At 41.7% G+C, this 11,177-nt stretch overlaps 1 protein-coding gene and 1 long non-coding RNA gene across 10 annotated transcripts; one reads left to right on the top strand and one right to left on the bottom strand.

The window, feature by feature from the left end:
• The first annotated feature begins 83 nt into the window (after positions 1-83).
• Positions 84-11,174, top strand: Ttd14 (TRPL translocation defect 14). Of its 8 annotated transcripts, XM_017085333.4 has the most exons (12): positions 85-795; positions 2,457-2,524; positions 2,741-2,778; positions 3,100-3,137; positions 3,892-4,023; positions 8,506-8,634; positions 8,702-8,838; positions 8,925-8,945; positions 9,453-9,666; positions 9,728-10,058; positions 10,123-10,307; positions 10,610-11,174. In XM_017085333.4, the coding sequence occupies exons 1-12, from the start codon at positions 585-587 to the stop codon at positions 10,663-10,665; spliced, it is 1,560 nt and encodes a 519-aa protein (XP_016940822.1). In that variant the 5' UTR covers positions 85-584; the 3' UTR covers positions 10,666-11,174. The 8 variants fall into 8 exon arrangements, with proteins under 8 accessions (XP_036670217.1, XP_016940822.1, XP_036670219.1 ...); XM_036814322.3 differs by having other exon boundaries at positions 84-795; positions 10,123-10,657; XM_017085334.4 differs by lacking the exon at positions 8,925-8,945 and having other exon boundaries at positions 88-795.
• LOC136116663 (uncharacterized) lies at positions 4,264-5,188 on the bottom strand. 2 transcript variants are annotated; one of them, XR_010653706.2, is made up of 2 exons: positions 5,119-5,188; positions 4,264-4,712 (listed from the first exon to the last, which is right to left on the bottom strand). It is a non-coding gene; the product is annotated as an uncharacterized lncRNA (long non-coding RNA). The 2 variants fall into 2 exon arrangements; XR_010653705.2 differs by having other exon boundaries at positions 5,049-5,179.
• Positions 11,175-11,177: the final 3 nt, after the last annotated feature.

The raw sequence follows: 11,177 nt of genomic DNA, 5'->3' as shown, positions 1-11,177 counted from the left end.
AGTATGCCCCGTTACTTTGCTATCCCTATGGCTTCCGCCCTTTTTGCCCCATCAACGAGCGGCCACACCGCGCTGCACCAAAAAAGTATAAGACCGACCGTCGGCACACATTTTCCACACGATTTCGATTCTGTTCTTTCCTTGTGTAACAAACGGTGTCAGCGCGTGAAAATGCAACAGCCCCACGAAACGCATAAACTTTGATATCGCCCCAATACTCAGATGTGGTACAAATTCGGACAGTAGCGTCCAAGGCGGCCGACTCGTTGGTTGGTCAGATTCCTAGGGTTCCCCGGCGGCCTTTCGAGAGTATCCCGCGCAACCCCATTTTTGGGCATGATTACCACGCGCCAGTGCGACATTTGAATTGCAGAGCACCAGGTGCGGAGTACGCGGACTACCAGCTACCAGGATCGGGAAACCAGGACACCAGAAGTCCCCAAGGAACTGCGAATTCGCAGGCCTAACCTAAAAAGGCACGTGCAGCGCGCGTAGAAGAGTTTTCTGCGTGCCACCACAGCCAATCGGCTCCTCTCCATAAAAAAAAAAACAGAGTACAAATTCCCGACGAACACGACGACGACATGGCCACCCTCCTCAGCAACGGCCAGCAGTCGGTGATGGCCACCAGTAATGGTCAGGAGCAGCAGCAGCAGGACGAACCGGAGCAACAGCAGGTCGAGATCAGGAAGTCCAGCTCACCGAAGCCAGGCGCCATGCCCAACTTGAAGCTCAACAGGATGGGTTCGGTGTCCCCCAAAGATAAACGCGTCTACAAAATCGTCCTAACTGGCGGTGAGTTTTGGGGTGCCCCTTTTCAAAAATACCCATTTATCTCTGATAGGCTTTTGCTGTGTATCTGTTACAAGTGTCCTCGTATCATCGTATCCTCGTGGCCCATCCACCCGATTGCGATTTGTTTACGATTTGTGTCAAGGTCGCGGATTTCCACGAAGGGGTAGAGATTTTGATTTTGTCCTGCGCGGCAGCTTCCCAGGCCTTCCCCACCTTTACATTCGTATTCATAGATTCATTTTGTATTCATAGAGCTACCGGCTTTCGGTGGTCCGACGGCGCTTCAAAGACCCCGCTCTCATTCATATGTAAAAACAGAGCCATAAAACCTGTTTGTCCAACCATCATATGAGCAGTGGCTGGGCGCGTGGTCTAATCATTTAATTTGGCCCAAGTTATGGCTGTGATTAGAAGCCCCACAAATAGCATTGATGTATTGGCGGGCCTATCTCACCAACACATACTCGTACTATCGCCATTCGGGGCGGGCTTCCTCTGCCCGGAATTCGAATATTCTCAGGAAGAGGCTGATAAAAGACAGAGGCCTTCGTCACCACGTGTGACAATCGTCCGTAAATCCCCGTCAAGTCCCATTCAAAGAATTGCTTATCGGTTGGCTGGAGCTCTATCGACAGGCCCGACTCTTTTTAGAGTGCATTCGGAATCGATTTCCCCAGATCGCTGCGCAATGCATTCAGCAATGGACGTAATTGCCTTCAGGGTCAGGCCACAGACCTAATCGAGTGATATGCACACCGCCGAGGAGCTCGGCTGCACTTGATTTTTATTGGAATTTGGGCCACAAGTCAATATGTTTCGTTTCCGCCTTGTCAAACCAATCAATGAACCATTAAGGAAAATCATGCTGAACTAGAAATTCCACATACCTTATCTAAGAATTTTACTTTGACAATATACTAAAAGATTATTCCCTCGGACTACAAAAACTTTTTAGGTGCATATTATCTTTTGTCGTTCTTATTTAAAATAGGATCAGATTCGTTTCCGCCTTGTCAAATCAATCAATGAACCATTAAAGAAAATCATGCTGAATAAGAAATTCCACATACCTTATCTAAGATTTTTACTTTGACAATAAACTTAGAGATTATTCCCTAGGACTTCAAAAACTATTTAGGTGCATATTATCTTAAGTCGTTTTAAAACTTGATTTTTAACTAATTCACTAATTAACCAATAAATTGGTATTTATCATAGAGAGTTTAGCCTTTCAGAATTGATTAACAATTTAAAGCAGTTAAAAAACTTCTTTTGTTTTTGGTGATATGTAAAGGCATTTACAAACTTAATTAGCAGTCTACATTTTTTAATATATGCAAACGATAAGCACGTGTGATTTTGTTTAAACTAATTAAAATAAAAAAACGTGTGGTTATCTGATCTTATTAAGTAAGCCACTTTTCCAGTTTAAATGTAAACACAACTGCATAAAATAAAAAAAATTCACAACTTTTTCCGTATCAACTCAGACAGCTTTTATTATCCGAGTTGTAAAAATATTTTGTGGAATTTTCCCACAACTTTCAGCGAACCTTTCTCTCGTTTCCCCGCCAATCCAAACAGTATAGAACATAAGAATGTAACCTTAGCCTGCTTGCCAATAAACAAATAAAATTAACGAATACATTACGCATTTTCAGGGCCCTGTGGCGGCAAGACGACGGGACAGTCCCGGTTGTGCACCTTCTTCGAGAACCTTGGATGGAAGGTGAGTGTCGTGGGTGCTTTTTGGGGGATGGGATGATGGGAATGCCGATCCTAGACTAAGGGAAGTTAGCGATTGCTTTGGGCCGCGGGCAGCTCCGTAAGTAGAGGAGAACGAAGAGCCATGGCGGTAGCGGGATTACCTTTAGATACTCCCTCATTACAATTCTATTGTCCCGAAAACTCGAAACAAAGCAATGAGCATGTTAAATATTTTCAGGTATTCCGCGTGCCTGAAACGGCCACTGTTTTACTCAGGTAAATTCTCTCTCCACACACTCTTACACTCAAAAAAATAAAGTAAATAACGTAAATCAAAATAAAAGCGTGGCATTCAAGGCGAAAGGAGCCGCTCAGGAACTCCGCCACCTGAGATTGGACCAAGTAGCTTTGTCTGCCGCTCGTCCTCTACCTGAGACGATCACCATTCCGATACATACTTAATTCGATTCGAGTTCCATTCTCGATGCTCTTGAACTCTGAGATACTCTATCTAGTAAAAACAAATACATAATTGTGGAAAGATGCTAATCCCCGCTTCTGTTTCTCTCTTTTCTCCCCCGACATCCGAATATCTAGTGGCGGCGTGAAGTTCTCCGATCTAACCGAGAAAGAGGGTAAGTAGAGGCGATGCCACCGAGCGGGAGACCAAAGAATACTTGGTAGTTGACGGAGCAGAGGAGAGGAGTCTAGTCTTACATTGCAAGCATTTTCCGAGACCAAATACTATCTCATTTTCCGAGCACTGTCAAGTTCGACACGACGTTTTCTCGAACCAACGAAAATAAATCAAAATATTTACTTCGCGGGCGACCAACACAAAGAATCCCTATACTATACGTACAATATATGCTAGAGGTATTTTTAAAATCAGGCAAGTGCGACAGCCGCCATACTATAGATAGTCTACATCTGAGTATATAGCCAGAAGGCCCCCAAGAAAGTCACGTCTTCAATGAAACTTACGTAATGCTTTGGGACACGATTCGAATTCCCATTCGATATCCTGATTGCGTGACTCGAGGTCATTTCGCAGGCAGTCTTCCTTTTAACTTGCCAGGCAATTTGTCAATTATGGTTATTAATGGATTTGCCGATGGGGTTGCCGGGGGGCGTAGGCCCGTTCGAAAGTATCTAAATTGCCGTGAGCGCTATCAGATAAGATACAGAAAGTAGCAAAGTCTGATCACATGCCGGCCGATTAGTCGCAAGTTCTTACAAAGCCTCTATGAATAATGGTATTTGCAAGCAGGACAATTAAAGCCTTTATGAGTCACGACCGGACGGGGAAATCTATTTACACCTAAACAAATATTTATGGCAAGGGGCTAATCTAATACCCACTCACACAATCGCCACCCACACTCACAGACCCGCCCACGCCAACCACGTTCGTTTACAAAGATCTGCCCTTCGCCGCTCCGGAGCACAGTCTCATCGACCTAACCGCATCCTGTCCGCGCTGCTTGGCCAAGGCTGCGTCGCGGCCCAATGGCAGCGAAGGTGAGTGCCATGTGGTGAGCCGGTGGAGCCACAGATCGGTTGTTATGTCCTCGTTTTGCAACTGCCGCTCAGCTCTCTAACCGAATAGAACCGAGCCACCCCGCCAAGTCCTGTCTTCCTGTGCGTCCTCGAGCTTCTTTCTTAATGCATTTTTTATCGGATAAAGTCTTCAACAGACCTGATCCGTATCTTTCCCTTGTGTTTGTCCCCCAATGACTCGACATTTCACCAAACAGACAATCGAGTTTGGCCCCTGCAAACACTGCTCTTTATTAACCCATGTATATTATGTGTGTCTTTCTGTTTGTTCTGGCTTCATTCTATGATTTATGTGCGTTCCCATAACACTTGTGTCCACTAACACGTCGTAATCGCCGCGCTCTGTACAATACGTCTCTATCTAACGGATATGTATCTGCTCATTTCAATAATAATATTTCACGCCAAGCCTCTGAAATTCGTTTAGTCGCTGCCATTTCAGCCAATTTAAATGGGCCATTTAAATTTAGCCGCAACATAGGCGAAGACATGAGTAGATATACACTTAGCTATATGTCTCGGTGGTCTGTGATGGACTTTTTGCCGAGCAACACGTGTGTGTGCTGAGGTCTGATATCTGGACACCCAAATCCAAGTCTGGATTGCTGGGACGTTGCAAAAAACGCTGTTGAATTTATTTTCTTTTCTCACTGAAAAAATACAAAAAGAAAAGGGGGAGTGTTTAACAATTTAATTACCTTGGCATTTACTTATTTTGCTTATGCAGACAGTAATACTCAGTTAAAAAAAACATAGATTGGGGGAGATATTAAAATGTTCCATTACTTTATGTCTTTTAAGTACACATTTTCTACAAATTTATGTACCCATTCATTAGTGTATGTTGCTACGTTTTATATTTTTATTGTCATATGCTTGAAAAATGTTTTTATTTTAAGATCCCTTTAGGTCAGTTTGTGACGTCTAGAAAGCTTATAGTGGTTTATAGAGTTTAATTTACACCAAAGTACATTTCTTCAGCTTACATAAATTGTTTTTCTAATAAGATCCGATCTGTATCCTAAATTTGCACAGCATGTTCAAAACAATACTCACTGTATGTGGCAAATAGACTTTCGGCGATTGTTGGCCAGTCAGTCAGCCATGGCCACATGGCAATTTCGGCATTATTTATTTCTGTGGGGGTGACCGAGCTTAGTATTCGCTCTATATGCTGGTCTTCTGACTGACTAATTAAATGTGTGTATTATAGGCGAAGAATGTGAAATGTTTCACCGCATCACGTGTGTGCTGACGCGAGTTCGACATCCGCTTCCCACCCAAACCGCACCCCCTTTTGCGACGCCCCTGCCCACGCCCCTAAGCGCCTGACAATCGAACCCCCCAGACTTTTGTTTACTCTCTCTTCGCAGTTGGGCGCTAAATGCGCTCCATTCAATTATTTTCATAGTGTTGCGATTTATACAGTTGGGGTCAGAAATATGGATCAATTTTATTTACATTCAAATTGGTCGGAGTCTTTCTAAGGTGTAATGTTTTTTGCTGTGGAAAAAACCAATGGAAATTGTTTAAATTTATCTAATACTTGGTATGCAAGGAATTAAATATACTCAACAATTATAAAATTATAATTTTTCAAATTTATGCATGCAATTTCACAATGAATATTGTATCACATTTTTAAAAATGGCTTTTTTAAAAATATATATTTTTAAATCTATCATAATCCTGTTAAAAGAACATATATTTCAACCTCAAGCGTACATACTTATATACCCAAGAATGTGTGATAGCTGTACAAATACATATGTGTAGGAACATTTGATAGATACTATATTAGATAGGGGGCGGGGCTAAGGGGCGGGGTTGTCGCAAGTCTTGCCAAGAATTCTCGTTTGAACTCGTTATCGCTCACTGTCTGTCACTCGCTTGGGTTGGTGGACCTCTCTGCTCGATTGATTTCCCGAAATTGATTGCTAAACGATTTTGTTTTTGCCTGTTGATTTGCTACCCCCTGGTACACGCCCTTCATTTTGCTTTTTTCTAAATACCTATCCAACTTCTTCATTAGGCAAATCGCTTCTCTGGCATTATGTAAATTAACTTGGCTAATTATTTATGTATGTTAATGTACGTGGCTAAAGAACCTCCTAATCTGCATAGGCTTATGTTATCTCGAGAGTCCATTAAAGGTTGGCTGGGCAATCACACACAATCAAAATCAACACACATGCCCGCTTTAAAACAATCATCCAGATATTTAGTACACAAGAAAAATAATTTGGTTTTATATTTTTTTAAAGAAAGAACTATAACTTCTTTATTGAATACCAAAATATGAGGATAGTTCAAAAGATCCTATAATATCAGCTTTAATATATGACATTTAGGTATATTTAGGCTGTAGGAAAGGATAGCATTAATGTTTTTTTGGTGTGAGATTAGGATTTGTTTTTTTTTTGCCTAATCAGGGGTAAGGGTGTTATAAACCTATATTTTTGCTGTGTATAGATTTCCATTCCCCGATGCGCAATAGCTGGTGAAATTTCAAATACGCGTTCCCTGGGGGCTTACATACATCTTGAGGCATTTTTCGTTATTTTCTCTTGCATCATCGCTGCTAATTGAATTAGAATTGGCAGGGCAACAGAAAAGACTCAGAACAAAGAGCATGCAAAAAGACAGTAAACAATGGCGAAAGGCGTCCCGCAAATTGATCGATTTCACCTGTCACCCGATGCACTTAGTCAAGTTCAATGCAAGTGCATTGCACATGAACCAATAAAAAGCAGCCGCAACAACTAATGCGTAAACAAAGGCAGAGAACTTTTTATTTTGCACGCGACCGAAAACCGCAACAAGTGTTGTTGCGTCGCTCCCCCAAAAGCACCTGACATTGCCCCCAAACACCCCTGATTTCATCTACCCCTCGGTTGGTGAATAAATCCACAATGTAACCACAGTGGAACTTCAGTAACCGGAACTATGATTAGATAGTAGGTTTAACAAAGGGTTTAGTCATAGTCAATATTTTATAGGTAAAAAGTTTTAGCTTATATCTACTGCTTTAAATAGCTACATATATATCATTTTTAAAACTTCTTAATCACTAAATCAATTTTTAGTCATGTTAAACCCAATTTCAAGACATAACTTAAGGTCTTTGCGAATTAAAGAACTACAAAAATGTATAAATTAATTTTAAAACTTTAAAAAAGAAGATAATACATTTTTTTAAGAAAGCTCCTTTTTTTAATTATAATAAAAAGTTTATCTATGGAATGTTCTAGTTAAAGACTTTCGACTGTGTTAGTAAGAGTGTACTGATGAAATAGCTTATCGCTATAATGAGAACCGGTGACTCCCTGTCTCTGGGGAAAAAACCCCCTCATCGACACTTAAATCAGCTGAGCTTGTGACGCAATCAGCGATTACTGTTTATTTACTTTTTTCAACTGCCTTAGATCTCTGACACACAAAGCTTCAGTTCTGTCGGCAAGGCCATTGAATATTTCTCAAAACAACTTCCTAGGAAAAAGAGAAACATTTCTAATTCATTTACAAGTCTAAAATTAAGCACATTTTGTCAAACAAAGGTCTTCCGTCACAACATTTTTTCGGCATAAGTCAGATTTTGCAAACAGTATTACAGAAAATAATTTGTATTCTCTTCATTTTTTTAAATAAAGAAATTTCCATAAATATTTAAAAAAAAATATTATTTTGTTGAAAAAATTTAGCAGGAAATAAATCCGAATTGTTTAAAGAATTAGTCACAAAATTATCAATTCTCGATTAAAAAGTTTATACGAAAACCTTATCTTTTTGAAATGTATTTATGGTCGTAAAACGAAAATACTAGGTTATTGTTACACATTGAGCTAAAGATTACTAAAAACAACCAGAATTCGCGTTGACTTAAACTGCTTTTGACCGCTTTATAAAATGGTATCACCATTGAGATTTAATTGAAAGTGAGGGAGCAAAATACAATACAATGCATGTGTTCCGACCCGTCATTCAGACAGTAACATCTGGAGGAGACGAATAATGCTGGGTACTCTTTAACCCACAGCTGATTAGAAACTGTTTACTTGGGAAAAAAGTACTATTCACATCAGTTGACAACAAGTTGACTGAACTTTTGATTTCGATTTGTGATCTTGCCTCCCCATTCCCATTCCATCGACTCACATTCAAATTCAGATTAGGTTTCATCGCTTCAACTTGGCATCGCTGAACTCAGATACTGGATACTGGCCATCGCACATCGTCCATCAAGCACTGTCATCACACTTGAATCAGAATCAGATCCGCCCAGTCAATTAATTCTCTTACAATTCGATGCCACAGTGTTATATTTCCTTCGATTCGAATTTGCTTGCAATTGTATTTCGATTTCTATTTGTTTCGATTGTAAATAAACGGCGAGAGTCCAAAGAGTAACGTCTCCTTCCTTCTCCTTCTCCTTCCTCCGTGCAGCCTACAAGTTCCAGGAGAATCTGATCCGCACCATGGTGCAAATTGAGAACACCTACTTTGAGCTCGGCAACTCGAGCACCCGCAACTGTCTGATAATCTGCGATCGCGGCGTTATGGATGCCAGTGCATGTGAGTATCTTATAATGGAATTTTACCCTTTGATATTCAAAGAATAACAAACATATTTCCACTCCAGACATATCAAAGGATAAGTGGGAGAAGATGATGGCGGGCAACAAGTGGAATCCCGTGGAAATGCGCGACAATCGCTACAACCAGATCCTTCATCTGGTCTCCGCGGCCAACGGCGCCGAGGACTTCTACTCCACAGAGGTGAGTTGCAGGCCTCTGGTCGGCAGTACCGATTTCACTTGACCAATTCTCTTGTCCGCACAAATAAATCGCCCCGAATACGGTAGAACAGAAAGCGCCACTATCAGGTATCCAAGAATGGCTGCACTTCTAACTCCCGAAACTTCGAGTAAAATCCACCAATGATCCCTAGTAGTTTTATAAATATTATGGATTTATAATTTTGTAAATATTTGTACAATAATATCTCTAAACTTTCATGTTGTATCTATACATTTCATTTAGATTTAAAAAGTTTAAAAGAAAACCTTATTCGAAAATACTAAATTGTCACACATTGAGCTACAGATTACTTAAAATAAACAGAACTTAAACTTAAAAAGATATAATTTGAATCGAAACGTAAAAGATTTTTGGTTAATATCATTAAAACATTTTATTGTTTGTGAATCCAGCTATTTAAATGTTTACGTTGTACCTTAGAAACAAAATCCCTTTAAAGGAAATTACTTTAATATGTAAACAATGTAATGTGGCAGCTGTACTTCAAACTATAGCTAGTGGCTTTCTAGAATGGGCTAAGGACTGATGAATTCGAATCCTATATTAACTAATGTTTTTCTTGGTCATTGCAGGACCACGCCTGCCGCTCGGAAGGCGTTGATTTGGCCAGGGAACTGGACTACAAGTCTGCGGCAGCCTGGGTCGGCCATCCCTACTTCGATGTGATCGACAACTCCACCAACTTCGAGGCCAAAATGAACCGCATGATTGAGTCAGTCTGCCAGAAAGTGGGCATCGACATTGGCGATCGTTTGCAGGCAACATCGCGCAAGCTGAAATATTTAGGTAGGTTTTCTTGGGTGACTCAACCAAGCAGGATACCTTCTAAGATCGCTTTTCCTTGCAGTTGCCCTTCTGCCGCCAGACAGCGAGTTTCCGCCCTTCCAGGACTTTGATGTGGTGCATCATTATCTGCAATCCGCCGGACCCAAGGTGCAGGCTCGCCTTCGCAAGCGCGGGCAGAAAAGCCACTGGAGCTACATCCACACGCAACGTCGTCCCAATGTCCACGGGCAGGCCCGCATCGAGGTGAAGACCCAGCTGACGCATCGCGACTATATGAACCTGCTGGCCCAGCGCGACGATGCCCACTTCACCATCTATAAGAAGCGCCGCTGCTTCCTGATCAACAACCAATATTTCCAGCTGGACATATACAAGGAGCCCGGCCACCCACGGTGCGTTAAATTTAATACTCCTTCTTGGTTAAGCCGGTAGTAATTGTTTTATTTTCCCTTACAGCTGCAAGGGATTGGTGCTGTTGGAAACGTATTCCTCGCTCACAGGCGAAGCCCTGAAGAACTGCATGCCCAAGTTCCTGAATATTGTAAAGGAAGTGACCGGTGATCCGGACTACTCCATGTTTAACCTGTCCCTCAAGGAGGACTGGAGCACCACCAAGAAGTTCTGCCGGTCGGCGACGCACGGTAAGCAGGATCAGCAGCTGCCAGAGCCGCCGAAGCAGTATCACCCCTACGACGAGAACAGCGACTAGGTCATCCGGCCAGGAGTCAACATTATGCATAGCCAAAGAATATAGAACCAAAAGCTTGAACCTTCACTGCTGTACATACCACAAGCCTCTATCTTTCGCAGCTCCTATGCATGCATGCCACTCCGCTCCATTTCACTTCCCTTCCTTTTTCTAAATTTCAAATTTATGGCACTCATTTTGGATCCTCGAATTTTGATTTCCGCCTGACTGTGTGTTTCTCTTTTGATTTTGTAGTTAAGGGCGCCGCTAACGGAGTCTCGAGCACGCCGTTGCTCCTCAATGGTCAGTAGGCTTCTGAACTGTCCCTGAATCTCTTTTGCACACGCAATTACACGGCAGAAGCAAGTTATAAGAAAAACCAATGACCTGGCAACAAAATGTACAAAAAAAAAACTTAAAAACTGAACGTAGGTCCTTCCAAGCTGCCTTGGGAGCTCCACTTAGTGCTCTGATTTATGACCACACGCCCTATAAACCCACACACACACCCCGTTACTTATTTGCGTACTTAGCCCCAGGAGGATGAAGGCACCGCGAACGAGAAGCGTATGTGTCGAGTCTATAGTTTGTAGTGCAACCGCAACCGAAACCGGAGGTCGAGAGCCCCACTCGTACTTAATTTTCTTGTCATGTTTGCTCGTGTTAATTTTGTAAGCCATAACACTAGAAACTGTGTAAATCCATGGATCCGCGATATCATGTGACGTTTTTGTGTCTTTTGGAAAAATTGTGAACCGATAATTTTAACTCTAACTCTAAGCTAAATGAAAATAAGAATACGACTACAAGACCACCAAAACCA

Source organism: Drosophila suzukii, chromosome 2R (assembly GCF_043229965.1).
Source record: "Drosophila suzukii chromosome 2R, CBGP_Dsuzu_IsoJpt1.0, whole genome shotgun sequence".
Classification (NCBI taxonomy): Eukaryota; Metazoa; Arthropoda; class Insecta; order Diptera; family Drosophilidae; genus Drosophila; species Drosophila suzukii.
The sequence above is the reverse complement of the archived record's forward strand: the minus strand, read 5'-3'. Positions and strand labels throughout refer to the sequence as shown.

What these genes read in the sequence shown, in the direction of transcription:
- Ttd14 (XM_036814322.3), top strand. Translation starts at nt 585, where the DNA reads ATGGCCACCCTCCTCAGCAACGGCCAGCAGTCGGTGATGGCCACCAGT. An exon ending in ACGGCCACTGTTTTACTCAG is followed by an intron (nt 2,779 to 3,099) that starts GTAAATTCTCTC and finishes CCGAATATCTAG; the next exon opens with TGGCGGCGTGAAGTTCTCCG. An exon ending in GCGGCCCAATGGCAGCGAAG is followed by an intron (nt 4,024 to 8,505) that starts GTGAGTGCCATG and finishes TCCTCCGTGCAG; the next exon opens with CCTACAAGTTCCAGGAGAAT.